General features: G+C 49.5%; 1 protein-coding gene across 1 annotated transcript; it reads right to left on the bottom strand.

Annotated features, from left to right (window-relative positions):
* Positions 1-854: 854 nt before the first annotated feature.
* LOC144217135 (tripartite motif-containing protein 16-like protein) lies at positions 855-18,621 on the bottom strand. The gene is made up of 6 exons (XM_077746668.1): positions 18,039-18,621; positions 12,015-12,110; positions 9,295-9,528; positions 5,893-6,058; positions 5,080-5,175; positions 855-1,823 (listed from the first exon to the last, which is right to left on the bottom strand). Exons 1-6 carry the CDS (start codon positions 18,558-18,560, stop codon positions 1,240-1,242), a joined length of 1,698 nt encoding a protein of 565 aa, XP_077602794.1. The 5' UTR covers positions 18,561-18,621; the 3' UTR covers positions 855-1,239.
* Between the last annotated feature and the right edge of the window lie 275 nt (positions 18,622-18,896).

The following is an 18,896-nucleotide window of genomic DNA, read 5'->3' as shown; positions in this document are numbered from 1 at the left end:
TTCACCCCCCTCCCTTCCTTCCTTCCTTTCTGGATATGTATTTATTGATCATAGAGAGAGAGATAGAGAGCAAGTAGGGGAGACAGAATCCCAAGCAGGCTCTGGGCTGTTAGCACAGAGCTTGACATGGGGCTCAATCCCAAGAACTGTGAGATCACGACCTGAACCAAAATCAAGCATCGAATGCCCAACCCACTGAGCCACCCTTTTTCAATTTTTTTTTTAAATTGACCAATATTTAGGGGCGCCTGGGTAGCTCAGTCGGTTAAGTGTCCGACTTCAGCTCGGGTCATGATCTCCCGTCTAGTCTATAAACTGCACATTTCACATGAGACTCTACCCTGGGTCCTAGTTCAGAGAAGACATTCAGCATATATTTTCTAAATGAATTAGCATATTTAAGTCTATTTAAAATCTAGGGGTTCCTGGGCGGCTCCATTGGTTAAGCATCCGACTCTTGATTTCCACTCAGGCCATGATTTCCACTCAAGGTTCGTGGGATCACGCCCCATTTTGGGCTCTACACTGACAGTGCAGAGCCTGCTTGGGATTCTCTCTCTCCCTCTCTCTCTCTCTCTGTCCCTTCGCTGCTCGTGGACTCACACGGGTACACACTCCCTCTCAAAATAAATAACTTTTAAAAAAATATTTAAAAATTATTTTCAATTTTCCAAATTCCTTTATGTTGGAGGTAAGAGAAATTCTTAGTAGTCAATGAGACCACATTAGCAGAGGGGGGACAAAACGACACGAAAACAATCTAAGAACCTAAAAGGAAAATGGTGGCGCCTGAGTGGCTCTGTCAGGTAAGCATCCAACTCTTGGTTTCGGCTNGCCCAAACCGCAGTCTCCCCCTCTGCAAAATGAGGATGATATGAGCCGCTGTGAAGGGTAAGCGAGTTAATGATGGCCACGCAGCACCCAAGACAGCGTCTGGGGTGGAAGAAGTGCAAAATAGAGCTTGTGGTCTATTCTGATTTCTCTGCGGTCTTTTCTGCTCGCTCTGAAGGTTCCTGGTTACTGAATCTAGGCACCTGAGCAGACAGGAGACCATCACTAGAAGATGAGGAAGAGGATCCAGGTGCTTAGGGATGACTACAAACATACAGAACAGCCCAGCAGGGAGCAGAAGGGAGAAGCCAGAGACCTTTCTTCTCTGCTCGAGATCTCCACGCCCAAATCACTCTTAAGACGCAAGCTGCTGTGGTCAGTAAGAGTCTGAGGGGCGGAGGCTGGAGTCTAGGGGGCAGCCTGCCCCGAAGTTGGCATTGGCTTCTCGGGCTCCTCCCCCAGATCCATGATCCGGATGGTGTTTTCCTTCTTGGAAAGCCAGAAGGCGGGGTAGACGGGCTCTGAAAATTTGCACTCAAACTTGTGAACCAGAGTCATGGCGTCAGGCTCGACGCCGTAGAAGGAGAGGATCCCTCCCGGAAAGTCGACGTACAGCCCCAGCCTCCGGAAGGGCCTGGCTTTGAGCGGGGTCTCCGTGTCACTGTGCCAGGCTGTGAACTCCTTCCCGTTCCAGTGGAGGCTCCAGGAGAAGTCATTTCCAGAAATGCAGCCGTTGCGTTCCCCTGCTTTCCGGTCGATGCCTTTGTAGGTGAGGCCGACGTAGGTGCCCGGCCCCGAGATCTCGACCTCAAAATAGTACCTGTGCAGGTACAGGCTCTGTCGGGACAGCACCTGCCGCCAGTGTACAAACCTGCTGGGGAGGTCCGGGTAGGGATGCTCCCAGGGTGTGGTGTTGGTGACCTTGTGATTGTCTTCCTGCAGCCGGAGATACCTGTGCGCCGTGTCCGGGTCAAACGAGATGTCACATGCATCTGAGGAGACATGGAAGGGCAGGAACTGACAGCCGATTTGGATGGAACACTTCAAACCCAGCCAGCCTCCCGAGCTTGAGAAAACACCTCTCTGGGCTTCTCTGTTTACCGGGGCGGCTGTTCCCCTTACCCACCACTCCAGGAAAGAGGTGGACGGAAACCGAAAGAGAAAGAACGCAAAACCACTCTGCTTTCTTCCTCTCTGAAGTTCAGATCTCTGGGCATTGACTGTATTATTTGCTGAGCCAAATCAAGAAATAACATCCACTGACTATTCACTCACTCATTCATTCAACAAACATGTATTGAAGGCCAGACATTCTTCTCGGTGTGGCCAAGGGCTTGTGGAAATCAGTACTCATCTACCCACACGCAATCCTTCCTTCCTTCACCCCCCTCCCTTCCTTCCTTCCTTTCTGGATATGTATTTATTGATCATAGAGAGAGAGATAGAGAGCAAGTAGGGGAGACAGAATCCCAAGCAGGCTCTGGGCTGTTAGCACAGAGCTTGACATGGGGCTCAATCCCAAGAACTGTGAGATCACGACCTGAACCAAAATCAAGCATCGAATGCCCAACCCACTGAGCCACCCTTTTTCAATTTTTTTTTTAAATTGACCAATATTTAGGGGCGCCTGGGTAGCTCAGTCGGTTAAGTGTCCGACTTCAGCTCGGGTCATGATCTCCCGTCTAGTCTATAAACTGCACATTTCACATGAGACTCTACCCTGGGTCCTAGTTCAGAGAAGACATTCAGCATATATTTTCTAAATGAATTAGCATATTTAAGTCTATTTAAAATCTAGGGGTTCCTGGGCGGCTCCATTGGTTAAGCATCCGACTCTTGATTTCCACTCAGGCCATGATTTCCACTCAAGGTTCGTGGGATCACGCCCCATTTTGGGCTCTACACTGACAGTGCAGAGCCTGCTTGGGATTCTCTCTCTCCCTCTCTCTCTCTCTCTGTCCCTTCGCTGCTCGTGGACTCACACGGGTACACACTCCCTCTCAAAATAAATAACTTTTAAAAAAATATTTAAAAATTATTTTCAATTTTCCAAATTCCTTTATGTTGGAGGTAAGAGAAATTCTTAGTAGTCAATGAGACCACATTAGCAGAGGGGGGACAAAACGACACGAAAACAATCTAAGAACCTAAAAGGAAAATGGTGGCGCCTGAGTGGCTCTGTCAGGTAAGCATCCAACTCTTGGTTTCGGCTCAGGTCATGATCTCGTGGTTTATGGGATCAAGCCCCGCATTGGGCTCTGTGCTGACAGTGTGGAGCCTGCTTGGGAGTCTCTCTCTTCCTCTTTCCTGCTGCTCCCCTGCTCATGGGCACCCTCTCTCTAAATAAATAAATAAGTTAATTAATTAATTAAAACTGAGAAAAATAAAATCGACTAATACAAAAAATTATTTTAGATTTACCCAGAGTTTTCCAAACTCCTTAGGGTCTAAGTAAAAGAAACCCTGAATAGTCAATGAGACCACATTAGAAGGGGGAAAAGGATACATCAATTTAAGAAACTAAGGAAAAATGAATGTGAACTGAAGACCACACAAAGGCATAGAGGCGCTCACTTTGGCAGCATATGTACAAAAACAGAAACAATATAGAGATTAGCATGGTCCGTGTGCACAAGTAGCACGCAGATTTGTAACAGCATTCCATATATTTGAAGGCAGTCAAAGGTTCAAAGTTCCCATTAGAAGTCCAGGGTGGGGGACGCCTCGGTGGCTCGGTGGGTTAAGCATCTGACTTCAGCTCAGGTCATGATCTCATAGTTCATGGGTTTGAGCCCCGCGTTGGGCTCTATGCTGACAGCTCAGAACCTGGAGCCTGCTTTGGATTCTGTGTTTCCCTCTCTCTCTGGCCCTCCCATGCTCACACTCTGTCTGTCTCTGTCTCTCTCTCTCTCAAAAATAAATAATATTAAAATTAAAAATTAAATTAAAAAAAGATAAGTCCACGGATGTCACATACAGCATGATCTCATAGTTCATGGGTTTGAGCCCCGCGTTGGGCTCTATGCTGACAGCTCAGAACCTGGAGCCTGCTTTGGATTCTGTGTTTCCCTCTCTCTCTGGCCCTCCCATGCTCACACTCTGTCTGTCTCTGTCTCTCTCTCTCTCAAAAATAAATAATATTAAAATTAAAAATTAAATTAAAAAAAGATAAGTCCACGGATGTAACATACAGCATAGTGACCACAGTTAATAATACACATATCACATATTTGAAACTTGCTAAGAGAGGAGATCGCAAAAGTTCTCTTCATAAGAAAAAAGAATTCTAGGGGCGCCTGGGTGGCTTAGTCGGTTAAGTGTCAGACTTTCGCTTAGGTCATGATCTCGCGGTTCGTGGGTTCGAGCCCCACGTCGGGCTCTGTGCTGACTGCCGGCTCAGAGCCTGGAGCCTGTTTCAGTCTGTGACTCCCTCTCTCTCTGACCCTCCCCTGCTCATGCTGTCTCTCTCTCTCCTAGAAATAAATAAAACATTAAAAAAAAATTTTTTTTTAAATAAAAAAAAAAGAATAAAGAGTATTTGGCTTCATGTATTAATTTCATCTGTTTATAAAATACAGATGTGCTTCCGTCGGGGAGCAGGAAAGAATAAATAAAGGAAAGTATGTGGAAGTGAAGAGGTCCCAAGGAGAAGTAGTTGTGGCAAAAACAGGACACAGTCCTTGGAAACGGAGGCTCCATGTTAACTGGAGAAAAGGGCGTCCAGGAGCTACTCAACCGGTGGTCACCCCAGGAAACAAGCAGTAGAAGGGTTCAACGGCATGTTCCAACAAGATTAATTTGCCAAATGTCATATAAACGAGCCTCAACTACATAGATGCAGTCCTGCCTCTCCCGGGAGATGAAACCTTGTGGACTTGTTAAGGATGGATTGGAAATACTGTGTTTTTTAAAAAGCTAACATGGGGCACCCGGATGGCTCAGTCAGTTAAGTGTCTGACTTTGGCTCAGGTCATGATCTCAGGGTTCGTGGGTTCAAGCCCCACGTTGGGCTCTGTGCTGACAGCTCAGAGCCTGGAGACTGCTTTGGATTCTGTGTCTCCCTCTCTCTCTCTCTCTCTGCCCCTCCCCTACTTGTGCGTGTGCGTGCTCACTCGGTCTCTCTCAAAAATAAACATTAAAACATTCTTTAAAACTTTTTAAAAGAATAAAAAAGAAAGATGCTCTTGCTTCCACAGAGCATTACACCGACATCAATAAGTGAGGAAGGGGAAGCCGTTCACAACTTACATTGTAGGAACTGCTCTCTGGTGGTGGGCTCAGGTTTTGACGTCCAATACTTGCGCTCAACCACGGCAGACACTTGAGTACTGATATCATATTCCTCTAGAAAATCAGAGAGTTATGACTGCACACACCTGTGCAGGTGGTCAGGAAAGCCTAAGAAGCAGGGCTTCCCAGCCACTCTTCCCTGGGCTCCCCAGGGGAACGAAGGGCTGGGCTCCAGTCATGTCAGAGAGCATTATGGTCAATGGGCCTACATTTCTCTCATGGGTGAAGCATAACGCGCTGGAGAAAGATCCCAGACTGGCTTGGATTTCACTTAAACACACAGGCATTCGCAAACTCAGAAACGCAAGCCAGTTGCATGATGTAACCAACTCCACGTCTCTGGGTCTCGATCATAAAATAAAATCATCAAGGGGCGCCTGGGTGGCTCAGTCAGTTAAGTGTCCGACTTCGGCTCAGGTCACGATCTCACGGTTCGTGGGTTCGAGCCCCGCGTTGGGCTCTGTGCTGACAGCTAGTTCAGAGCCTGGAGCCTGCTTCATATTCTGTATCTCCCTCTCTCTCTGACCCTCCCCTGCTCACGCTGCCTCTCTCTCTTTCTCAGAAATAAATAAAACATTAAAAAACATTTTTTTAATAAAATAAAATCATCAAGGGAAGCATCCATTAGCGACATGGTCGGGCCAAAGGACAGCTTTAAAAATGAGATGTTCCCCCTGAATTCACCCGCTCTCCCCGGCTCTCTCTCACCTTCCCCATCAACCACTCTGAGGAACACTCATACCAGAGCCCACGGCCCAGGCGGCTTCTCACCTTCCTTAGAGAAATCCTGGAGCTGGACACTGTAGTTCTGCAGCAACTGGATTAAGTGCACCGTGGAGTCTGTGATGACCTTGCGGATGCCTGAGAGCTTATCCTTGAGTCCTATGTAAACACTAGGGAAGGCGCTGACCTCAGTGTTCTTAAACTTACAGTATTCCTGCAGGAAAAGAAAACATGGCAGAACGTGCCTTGATTTCGGCATTTCTTCAACTGCTCTCGTTACGTCACTGTCTGCATCTGTAAAATGGGTGGATGGTAAAGTGCACTGTGCAGAGCAGATATGTAACATATCTAGCTCAGGACCTAACAGCATAGAAAGTCTTTCTTTTTTAAACTGAGAAAGTAGGCTGGTTCTGTTGGTTGGTCTGACCTCGGAGTCATAGGTTTTGAGCCCCACACGGGGTGTGGAGATTACTCAAAAATAAAATCTTAAAAAAAAAAAAAAAGAATGGGGGCACCTGGGTGGCTCCGCCAGTTAAGCGTCTGACGTCAGCCCAGGTCATGATCTCGTGGTTCGGGCACTCAAGCCCCATGCTGACAGTGCAGAGCCTGCTTGGGATTCCATCTCTCCCCCTCTCTCTCTGGCCCTCCCCTGCTTGTACTTTCTCTCTCTCTCTCTCAAAATAAATACATAAACTGAGACAGTGCAGAGCCTGCTTGGGATTTTATCCTTCTCCCTCTGTCTCTGCACTTTCTCCCCACACTTCTCCCTCTCTCAAAATAAAAAACAAACTTAAAGAAAGATAGATAGATAGATAGATAGATAGATAGATAGATAGATAGATAGATAGATAGATAGGAAAATCAAGAGACACGAGATGCCGAAGGGTAGCCCCAATGCACCACCCAGAGGAGGCACCAAAAGCAAGAGCACACTGTATGCCAACAGCCCAAACAGCAGCAATAATACTCCTCTGATGTTGCACTTGGAAGATTCATAAGTGAGTTCTGAGTCAGGAATCCTGACTTTCTCTTGCCCCTTCAATGGGACACACAGGCTTTCTCTAATTCTTGTACTGAGCTTTCGAGTTTGAAAAGCGCTCTCAGGTAGATAATCATATTAAGTTGCTTAAGCTTCAAAACAAGGTGATAATCAGGAAAGGTTGCTTTCCGCAAAGAAAAAAGAAGAACAGAAAAGAAAAAAGGACCCGATCGATATCAAAATTCCAAAGCGACTGAAGCAATGCAGGGCACACTGGATACAGCAGAAAAGTTGGCCCAGCCATGAAGTGTAGCAAAATGCTTAAGTAGATATAAGGAAGAGCAGAAAAATTCCGGACCAGAGAGTTGATAGAAGGTTACACACTTTAACACCGTAGGTGGAATTAGCAACATACATGAGGAAAGTGGTAGTTCAAGTCAGTGGGGGCAAAAAATGGGTTATTGGACACAAGTTGTCGTTTCAACTGGCTCACAACTGGGAGAAAAGGAACTTGTCTTTCTACATAAATAACTTATGCTAAAATATATTTCATGCATATTAAAGTTTTTAAGTTAAAGTCCTACAAGGAGGAAAGAAAAAAGGAAAATTATATACTCTTTGGGGAAACGCAAAACATAAGAAGCCAATTTTCTTTCATATTTTCTTTGTTTTGATATTGAAAAGCAAAGGACCTGACAAAGACGTTCTGTTAGTATTTTTGTCTGTCTTTCTCTGCCTGCTTCTCCTTCTCGTTAAAGGGTTAACTACGGTTGTCTCTGGGTGCGGGGAGCATAGGTGATTATTTTCTTTCTTATTTTCCAAGAGTTTTTTTTTCCACAATAAATATTTGTTTGTTGTAACTAGGGAATTTTTTCAAAATTGAAATCAATTGGGTGCCTGGGTGGCTCGGTCCGTTGAGCATCCGACTTCAGCTCAGGTCACAATCTCACGGTCCATGAGTTTGAGCCCTGTGTTGGACTCCGTGCTGACAGCTCAGAGCCTGGAGCCTGCTTCAGATTCTGCATCTTCCTCGCTCTCTGCCCCTCCCCCGCACACTCTCTGTCTCCCTGTCTCTGTCTCTCTCTCAAATAAATAAATAAATAAATAAATAAATAAATAAACATTAAACAATTTTTAAAGAAAAATTATTTGGGGGCCCCTGGCTGGCTCAGTTGGTAGAGCACGCAGCTCTTAATCTCAGGGTGGGAGTTCGAGCCCCACATCAGACATAGCGTTTACTGAAGAAAAATAAATTTAAAAATGTTTTCAACTATTTGTATTTAGGGCTATTAGACTGGGAGGGGCCTTGAAAGTTATTAACTCTGAGCTGATTCCTATTGAAGGGGAATCTGAGACCCAGAAAAGTTAACTGACTTGGCTATAAACTAGTGACAGACCTGGGGTGATGGAATTTTCATCCAATCCCTGCAAGATTACATGTCCTTCAGGTCTGGCCCTAATGGCATGTGGCTTAGCAAGTACTCAATGGCCCTGTAATGAAAAGTCCCGTCTCTTCTGCCCGCCCAGCTGTCCTCTCTGAAAGGCAAGAGGTGGGGCGCCTGGGTGGCTTAGTCGGTTAAGCGTCCGACTTTCGCTTAGGTCATGTACTCGCGGTTCGTGGGTTCGAGCCCCGCGTCGGGCTCTGTGCTGGCTGCCAGCTCAGAGCCTGGAGCCTGTTTCAGTCTGTGACTCCCTCTCTCTCTGACCCTCCCCTGCTCACGCTCTCGCTCTCTCTCTCTCCTAGAAATAAATAAAACATTAAAAAAAAAAAAAAAATGAAAGGCAAGAGGTGCCCAGCCTCACCCCTGCCGGGCATACTGATACCAGCTCATCCCTCTCTCGTCTGAAATCCTGCACTGGTATTGGTGACTTCACATGGAAGAACATGCCTGGCCCCGCAAGCCTCGCCTCCATCACTATGTGCCCAGCAGTCCACGCCCCCTCCTAGTGAAAGTGCTTTCCCCACCTCGGTGGTGCTTTCTCAAACCCCTCTGCCTGAGCATGGGCTGTTCTGTCTCTTTGCACGTGACTTATCTTCGATGACCCGGTTCTAGTCTCTCACTCTGGGAAGTCTTCCTTTCCGCTCCTGTAAGCGTGTACTCTGCTAAAACCTGCTTCTCTCTGGCCCCACAGCTCCCCGGGCACCTCATTTATCAAAGAGCAGTTTTAGGGGCGCCTGGGTGGCTCAGTCAGTTGAGCATCCAACCCTTGTTTTAGGCTCAGGTCATGATCTTGTGAGTTCATGAGTTCCAGCCCTGCATCGGGCTCTGTGCTGACAGCTCGGAACCTGCTTGGGATTCTCTCTCCCTCTCTCTCTCTCTCTCTGTCCTTCCTGCTCTCGTTCTCTCAAAATAAATAAATAAGCTTAAAAATTTAGATTAAAAAAAAGATGTGTGCCCACATCTGTCACAGACCCAGCAGAGTGAGGAGCCCCCAGCACTAGAGATGGCTGCCCCCGCCCCCGCCGATACCTCCAGGAACAGCACAGTGTTACTGATGGCGGCAATCCTCTCCAGCTCCTGCTTCCTCTTCTCCATCTGCGCGCCCCTGTGCTCCAGGTGCGTCCTGATACCACTGGCCTGGCTCAGCGCCGCTTGCTCCTTCTCCTCCAAGAAGAGCATCACATCGGTCTGGGCCTTCCTCACGGCAGCAAGAAGTTCCCCAAACTGCTCCTCGGCCACCTCCTTTACCTCCGACACGGACACCTGGGGAGGGAGGGGGCGGTCAACTTTATCGAAGCTCAACATACGGAACCGTAAGTCCAAGCAACCTGTAAACTGGGGAGCAATTTCCTGTTATAAAAGGCAGCCTTTGGGGCGCCTGGCTGGCCAGTCAGTTAGGCATCTGACTCTTGATTTCAGCTCAGGTTATGATCCTGGGGTCATGGGACCGAGCCCCACATCGGGCTTCACACTGAGCATGGAGCCTGCTTGGGATTCTCTCATTCTCCCTCTCTCTGCCCCCTCCCCCATCCAAACTCTTTCTTTTTCTTTCTCTAAAATAATAATAATAGTAATAACAAAGAACCTCAACCTTCTCATAGAAGTCTGAAGACAGACTTCAAGGTCCCAATCCCCTCTTCACCACCAAGGAAGAAAGGGCGGTAGAAGGGAGGCCTCAGTTGATGTTTGCAGGCTGACTCTGCTGCTGTCCTACGTGACCTCTCCTTCCTAAACTGTTTCATGCAGAAACACTTCTTCCTTGCATATAAATGGAATGTGCAAAGCATATCACTTACTGGCCAAATGATGATGTAAGGACACAAGTCTAAACGTCTAAACCAAACTGACTCCATGACAGGCTCTAAGTTTCCCCTCTAAACTAGAAGGCCTAAGTTCCAGCTTCCCCGAAACTATCAGGCAGTTACACATTGCCCAAGGCAGGAGAAACTACCCTTGCAACACCCAATCAGGAAAGGCCAGCGACCACCCTCCACAGTACTGAGGGAGAGGCCTAGAGATAGAAACTATAGATAGGACCCTGTTACCTAATGTTAAAGTTAACCCGTTAGTCACCAAATAAGACCCAAGGCTCGCTCTGTGATTGGTTAAATTTAAAGGTACTCTAAACGTTGTAATTGGATCCCGCCAAAAGTAACGAATACTCTAGACAATGTGTATGGTCAAACCCGCTGTCAATGATGTTGTATAATTATGATTGGATCACTGTTCCCATGTCACAGCTTCTGTAACTCCCCCATCACAAACCCCATAAAAACCCTACTCTGCCCTTGTTCGGGGCTCTCAGCACGGAGCCATTGCGCTGGTGAGGTCTGGGAGCCCGAGCTTAAGCCTGTAATAAAGCCCTTTGCTTTTGCATGCGTGACTCGGACTCCTTGGTGGTCTTGGGATTTTGGGGAGATCGCGATCTGGGCATAACAATGACAAATAAAGACTAAAGAGAGAAGGGGCCACAAACATACCAAAGTACCAAAGTTAGTGGCTTAAAGAGGTTGAGGACAGTGCACGTGCCTGTAAACATCCTGATTTTTTTAGGTCCAGGGACCAATAATGTCAGGTCTCCCGTTCCATTGATCTGGGGGCACCAGGCGAGTTCTGTCATCTGTGTGTTCCCATCCCTTGTACATGGTGGCCATCATGGTAACTACCTCCCCGAGTTACCACATAAGTATGAGAAGAGCTAGTAGGGATCAAAATGTCTGAAAAATAAATGGCTAGAAAAAAGGCAAGATGCTCCATGTAGTTCTGTAGATGATCTTGAGCTTGGAAATCAACAATCCCAAAGGTTTATGAGACTTTAAAGGAACAATTATTCTTCTTTTCATAAGCTGATGTGGGTGCAAAAGAGGTGTTGATCTTTCATAGCTAGTTAGTTGTAAATATTGAGGAGGAGGAAATTAAGTTGACATGTATGTATATATCTACATATGTACGGAAAGATGGATGGATGGATCGATGGATAGATGGATCAATGGATGGATCGATGGATCAATTGATGGACGGATGGACAAGTGGATGGGTGGACAGATGAATGGATGGATGGATGGATGGATGGATGGATGGATGGATGGATGGAATCATTCATGGCATGCAAAGATGATGATGCTGACTCACTACCATAGCTTAAGTGTTTGGGATTCTCTTCTGAGTGATGGTTATTGGCTCTCCACTAATGAGAAATATTTGTGGAACTGTTTGGCCCTACTTATACTTTATATGGGAAATGGCCATATACAAGTGAGGCTAAAACTAAGTAGCCTGGCACACTATTGGCCTTATCAAGTCACCACCCACTAATCAAGCAGTTCTCCACTCCTTTTTCTGGCTGCCAGGACACAGGACCGCTAACACTCACATGCAAAACAGTCTCCCATGATGCAAGACACCCGGACTCTGCCTGATTCCTGGAGTTCTAGCTAGCTACCCCCTCTGCTCCCACACACACCCCTTTCTCCTGGTCAAAAAAGTATATGCAAATGTAAAAACAAGAATGCTGTAGAATGGAATTAGACTTGCTCTACTCTGTATTATTAAAAAGAAAACCACTTGCCAGTTTTGAACCTTAAATTAATTTCATAACAGAAGCTAACAGCAAGGTGAGGCCACCCCATGGTGTAGCCGACCGTATCTGTACCGATAATCCCCATCTGCCGAGAAACTCCAAGGAGCCCATGGACACAGAGGCTGGGCCTGTAACCCCATGTCCCACAACCCAGGCGGGCCAGCCTTACCAACACGGATTTGTGGTTGGCTTGGAGCCTGGCGATGGCGTTTTCATTCAACCTGAGTTTCCGTTCCAGTTCTAACTGGGTGTCCCGAAGTTCAGCCTGAGGAGAAGGAAGAACAAGTTATGGACACGGAATGTCCCCAGGAACGATGTACTATTTGCTCTTCTCCCATGGAAAGGAGAATGCGACCCTGGAAGCTGCCTCAGAAGCCAGCCTGGAGGGCCCGAAATTGACAGGAAGGGAAAGCTGTGTGCCACCTCCTGGGGCCGAACCTCCTGGGGCCCCACCTCCTGGGGCCGAACTCGGCACAGATCCGCTAAAAACGCCGTGAGCACGTCTGTTGTGCTGTGACTGGTCATCATGTCAAGCATTTCGATGGGTCACCTCCTATCATCCCGGGCACAGCCGCAGCAGGGGAACACCATTACCTCCAGTTCACAGATGATGCCATCCAGCCACCTAATCAGTGCACTGGAGCCCAGCGCATGTGTTCCCAGAACAACCTTACAAGGAGAAGGAGCTGGAGCCAAGGGTGGAGACCCCAGGTTACTTAGCGCCTCCTGGCTTCCATTTCCTCACCTGTGAAATGGGCACAACTGAAGCTCCTCACTCCTGGGGGTTTGTGAGGATTGAATGACACAGCGCGTGTGAATACAAACTGGTTCTGGTAGCTGGCACGCTGAGTGTGCTCCACCCAGGTCAGCAAGGCCTTCACAGTCCCCCTTCTCGTCCTGGGTATTGCTACCGTGGCTGCTTCCCGGCCCACACTCGTCAGGCCTGGCTGCAGGGCCCTCCCACCCCAGGCAAGTGCCTGCCTGAGAACCTCGGGTTTGCCTGCTCTGATCCCCACCCCCTGCTCTGCCCTCCCCTCTGAGACTCCCTTGGCACTTCTCTGCCAAGAAGCTGAATCCTTGGCAACATTCAAAGGCCTTACCCCGGCTTCCACTGGGGCCTGAGTCTGCACAAAAAGAATAGTTTTAATTGCTTTCAATAGGTTCTGTCTGCATTTGAAGCTGTGTGTCATTTCGCCCTAAGGGAACTCAGAGGGCCTAATTGGTTTCTGCTTCTTCCTACTGAAGCCTGGGGACTTTCCTGGCCCCCCCATGAGGGTACAGAGAGGCACGAAGGAGGCTTTGTCTCACTCTGCAGGCCGCAGGGAACTCCTTTTTTTTGTTTTGCTCAGGAACCGGGATGTGGACTTGGGAGGTGAGGGAGCCTCAAGACACCCCCCCAACACCCCAACCTCAGACTTACTTGGGGGTAGAGGGAGGGTCTGGCCTTTTGGGTGCAGTCATGGAATCTTGGTCTATCGAAATGGCTTACACAGAGGGGGGGCCTGGATGGCTCAGTTGGTTAAGCGTCTGACTTCCACTCAGGTCATGATCTCACAGTTCATGGGTTCGAGCCCCGCATTGGGCTCTGTGCTGGCAACTCAGAGCCTGGAGCCTGCTGCGGATTCTGTCTGCCTGCCTGTCTCTCAAATAAATAAACAGTAAATAAATAAAAGGCTTACACAGTGACCTGCTCCAGGGAAGGGGGCAAACGTGACGTGCTCGGTTAAAGGTGGTGGAAGACACAAGGGAACCCAGCCTGGCAAGGGGCACGGGCAGCCCCAGCCTCATCCAGAGCACAGCGAGACTCCCAGGGGCTAGGCAGGGACCCGGGCTTTCTCCCTTGCCCACAGACAGCCATAAAAGGAGAAAAGGACTCCCAAGGACCGAACGGGGACCTCTCTGAGTCACCCCAGGGGAAGGCACCCCAGATTACCACAAAAGGTGGGGGCCCTGGGGAGACCTGTATCTCCAGTTATTCCTGTTCCTAGATAATGACAGGGTGCCCCAGGCTCTGGCTTTAGGTTTCCCAAGATGTCATCCATACACGCTTCTAGGGGGCAGGGTGGACCCTGCACGGAAGCAGAACAGTGGTGCCTGTGACTGTAGATGGCCCCAGGTGGGAGGGCACTGTCTATTTCAGCCAGGTAATGACAAATGCTGTACAAGAGGCACAGTATTTGGGGTATGAAGACCCGCCATCGCTGGTTATCTGATCTCTCCCCGTCAGATCATTTATTTTTTTTATGTTTTAATTTTATTTTTGAGAGAGAGAGAGAGACAGTGCAAGCAGGGGAGGGGCAGAGAGAGGAGGAGTCACAGAATCCAAAGCAGGCTCCAGGCTCCAAGCTATCGGCACAGACCTTGACCTGGGGCTCGAACTCACAAACTGTGAGATCACGACCTGAGCCGAAGTCGGATGCTGAACCGACTGAGCCACCCAGGTGCCCCTCCCTGTCAGATCATTCCGCTTCTCCTCTGGTTCAGGGCCACAGGAATAGGTTGACAGAATTGTTCTTGCGGAAGGTAGCACCCAGAGCTCAGGGGTCAGACTTCGGGTCAGAGACGCAGGTGGGAATAGCAGAGGGAACGCAAAGGGAGAAGAAAAGTCCAGGTGGTGTTGGCTCCTTTCTGTTTCCGTCCACACAGTGTAGACCTTTCTGGGGAGTTTGGCCTTGGTAGCCCCAGAGTTCCCCCTGACCTGACGTCATCCCTCAGTGGACTGGTCAGCACCTACCACACGTCAGTCCAGCCACATAGGACACCCTCCTTGCTCTTGAAAGATATACACCCTGGTAGCATGTCTAAGGAAAAGCAAGTTACTTAAATAAAGAAATAAGAAAAAAACAAGTTATGCAATGCTGAGTCCAAAACATTCCTCGGACTTTCCAGAAGAAATTCTTTTCCTGCGCAGCCTCGAATCACCCGCCTTTGGCTACCAGCGAATGGGTTGCGGACAATGCTGTTTCCTGAGGCTCAAAGAAACTTGGCTCCTGCTCTACATGGAGACCACGTCTGTGTGCCACGCCCAGTCCTGAACTTTCTAGAACCATTGCTGAGGCTGAATGCAATGGCCTGTCGCTAGCGGACTCGTGATCCAAGACAGGTCTTCCCACCTCTGAGAAGGCTGCCCTGGCCTGTTTCCTGGTGACCACTCCGTCCTTGGAACATGTAGCTGTTGGGCCGCCTCAGCCCTCTGGCACTCCAGGGAGCCATGGAACATTCCTTGGCTTCCTCGAGAGTCTAAGCTCCCCGAGGGCAGACAGTGTGGTCTCACACTTAGCCCATAGGAAGCAATCAACGGCAGTTTGATAAGCTTGAGGGAGAACAGGAAAGGACCACGTGCACTTCCTGCTCAGGAAGGGTTCACCGCGTGCGCGCACGCACGCACGTATGCTTCCACGCATGCTCGCGCACACGCGCACACGCATGCACCTACACAGTCTCGTTCCCATGGCAGCATGGCCGCGGTTCAGAGAAGGCGAGAGGACTCAGCAGGCGGCTCGCAGGGCCCTGCGAGGCCTCAGGAAGCTGGCCTGGGGCGGAGAAGTGCCAAGACGTCCCCACCAGGAAGAGCCTGGATGGAACACATACCAAAGAACACCCGACTCCCCAGATCCCGAGGTGGTGCCCCACTGGCATAGCTCGACACCCGAGGGGCCTCCGCAGGGTGGTTAACGAGAAATCAGTGGCTGTGTAGATCTGATGCAGGTTCTCAGATGCTTTGTCGCCTCGTGGCTGGGCCTGCCGTTTGCACGTTCCTCCAACAACGTGCCTGCTTCAGTAATTAGCCCTTAGTGCTACCCAGAGTGACCTTCGGCGAGGGGCTCCAGCAGGCTGGGGCCAGCCGAAGGGCATACTAAGCTTCTGGAACCTTAATGATGTCTAGTGCAACTTTCAAAATAATCCCGGTGGCAGTTACAGCCTCATCGAGGCAGACTGGGCTGGTCTCTTGGGCTCCTTTCCAGAAAGCTTTGTTATGCAGCTGGGCAAGGCGGAGGTTTTGAACTGGGGCCCTCACCAAACAAATCTGGTACTACGGGGCTGTTGCATCGTACCTGTAAGCATGACTGCTTTTCAGCGCCAAAAATTGCTCTAAAGAGCCCCTTTACCCAGTTTTTATTTTACCTCCCACAGCTCACCCCTAGGATGTCTGAATTCGGGGTTCCAAATACACTCTGCACAACTGTTCCTGCTCAGAATTATAATTACCCTCCCTGTGATACACCAGTTTTCATTGTGTTTAAAAGCCAGATTGTGGGGCGCCTGGGTGGCTCAGCTGGTTAAGCGTCCAACTCTTGATTTAGGCTCAGGTCATGATCTCACAGTTCATGAGTTCGAGTCCCACACACTGTACAGAGGCTGCTTGGGATTCTCTCGCTCTCTCTGCCTCTCCTCCTCAGTCTCTCTCTCTAACTAACTTAAAAAAATTTTAAATATCCATATTTTATCTACTGCCAGTACTGACACAGAATATTTCTGAAAGGAAACAGAAGAAAGTAGAGATAGTAGTGTTTAACTGAGGAAGGAAGTGAGGGGTTCCAGGATGGGAGAGGAGACCTTTTCTGATATAATCTATTGCAGCCTTTGGTGGAGATTGTTTTTCAACATGTACACCCATCACTTTTTCCAGGTAAATATAACTGTATTCGGATATTATACCCAAAGAAAACAGCAGCACTAACATCTCTACTATATGTGTTGCAGGATTTTGGTACCAAACAAAAAGTTATAATATTGTGATCTTAGGGCCCTTCACTCGTGTTCCCGGAGTAGGGTGGCTTTCCAAAAGCTTCCATTCCTCAGCCCATGACTCAGTTGTCTGTACGAGTTTGGGAGAATGTGGTGGAGATAAAAAAAAGTGCCACCTCGGGAGTTATCTGAGGATTGAATGAGAAAATCTACGGAGTATTTAGCACATGGCAATGCTTACTGAAGACCATTTTGCTCAACTATGTAGAGCTTTTTCCTTTGACCTGTCTGTTGATACAGAGCCTCTCTGTGATTACGAAAGAGCGTTATACAGAGCCTCGTTCGTCCTGGTTATGAGCCGCAGTGACCTGCTTTCCTGACATGACATTCCCTAACTCAGGAAACACCGGAGGCACTTGACAAGTGCCTTCCTGAACTGGAGGTGGTGACTCATTGGCCTCTGGAATACAGAGCTTTCCAGAACAATCCCCACTAGCCCAGGATAAAATCTATGCCTAAGAAAGGACACGGAGGAGGGGCTCTGGCAAGTAAAGCGTCCTTCCCAGAAAGCTCTTCCCTTTGCTTCCCAGGAACACTGGATCGAGCAGTTGTGGTGGGTCTCCCGCCCTGTGCAGTGTAAACAGGGAGCTGCCAGCAGTGTGAACATAAGGAATGTGGGACAAAAGTCAAGTGCACTTCCTTACTGGGGAAAAAAAAAGTGCTCACGGAAAGTCAAAGTGTGAGAAACAAAGAATACACGGTAACTAAATTCATTCTCGAGAACTTCTCCAGGCTCTCAGCTTTAGGGCAAAGAAAAGCCAGTTGTTCTAGAAACAGTTTCTCTATCTGATGGGAATAAAATTACAGGTGTGTGGTGTCTCTCAGTCTCTCCTGGTACCTCTATCTGATGACAAACTTCTATTTTCCCTAAGTTAAGCCGTCCTTGACATTGGACCTGGAAGTAAGTTTCCAATTCTAGGCTACCTTAGCATTCTTCAGGCTCTCAGATCAGATTTCACACCAGAGATCTCTAGAGGGGCACTTCCTACGGGTCTCCTGGGTGGCGGAAAGGGGAGAAGAGAGGTGAGGCGAAAGGCTAGATTTGTTGTTGTTGTTTTCTCTTGAATTTCTGCCATGGTTTGCATTTCATTAAAGGCCACACAGATCCAGCCAGGAGGAGACGTCAGTGCCCAAAGCCCTACAGCTGCGGCACGCAACACCCAAACGCACATCCACCGCCGAAAGCTGAGAAATGGCAAGCTAGCAAGCGTGAAGTGAGACACACACACACAGAGATAGCACAGAGACGTCGGGAGGGAGACAGGGGCAGGGTGGCCCGTTCCCAGCGTCCAAGGGCAAGTGCAGTAGAAGTATTTATGCTGGACCAAAGGCCATCGTGAAGTCGGCAGCCCCAGGAGCTGCAGTGGGGGGTGGGGGGGGTCCAGCCTCTCCCCGGGGACACCGTCTCCCCACCTGCCTCTCCCGGACAGACCCCAGCACTCACCTCCCTGTCCCTGCGGGCGGCGTCCAAGGAGACCAAGGCGTGGCCCTTGTGCTGATCCAGGCTGCACTCCTGGCAGATGGACTGCCCATCGGGGCGGCAGAAGGCGACCAGCGGGCTGCGGTGGGCAGGGCAGGTGCGCAGGTCCCGGTCCTTCACGGGCTCGGTCAGCTGGTGGCTGTGCAGCTTGCTGTTCTCCTGGTGAGGCCGCAGGTGCTCCTCACAATAGTTCACCATGCAGGTCAGGCAGGACTTGACCGCCTTCACCCTGCCGGTGCCGAGACAGAAGTCACATAGGACCTCCTCCGCCGCCACCGCCGCCGCCTCCCCTGCGGGGCCGTCAGGAGCCCCCTGCCCTGCAAAGCCACTGTCGGGTCCCTCTGTCTCCACCTGGGGGCTCCCCAGGGAGCCCGTGTCCTCCTCTTCGGCGGGGCTGGTCGACCCAGAGTCTGGGCTGACAGTGGCCAGAGGGTGAGCGGTAATCCCGGGCAGTGGCCCTGGGGCCATCAGATCCAGCTCAGCCATCTGGAAGACTCTGGCGGCGAAGCTGTCCTTCCTCTGCCCCTCGGCACGGGATCCGCACAGCCCGAGTCGACAAGAAAACCACGCCTAACTGACTGCAGCTGTTGCAGGAGTTTAACTGTTTCCGCCCTCCCGGAGGAAACCCAGTTAGTCATGACCGTGCCCTGGGCTTGGCCGGCAGCCAGGGCAGTGATGACGAGGCAAGGCGGCTGGGTTATTCGGCCGCTCCGAACAGCTCCCCATGGGCTCCGGCCCCTCCTCGGGTCCAGCCTCGAAACCTCTATTCCTGCATGAATCATCCGCACCCCATAGGCTCAGCCCAAGACACGTGTGTCTGTG

Source organism: Crocuta crocuta, unplaced genomic scaffold, assembly GCF_008692635.1.
Source record: "Crocuta crocuta isolate KB4526 unplaced genomic scaffold, BGI_CrCroc_1.0 scaffold139, whole genome shotgun sequence".
Taxonomy (NCBI): Eukaryota; Metazoa; Chordata; class Mammalia; order Carnivora; family Hyaenidae; genus Crocuta; species Crocuta crocuta.
This window is presented reverse-complemented; position numbering and strand designations above follow the sequence as displayed.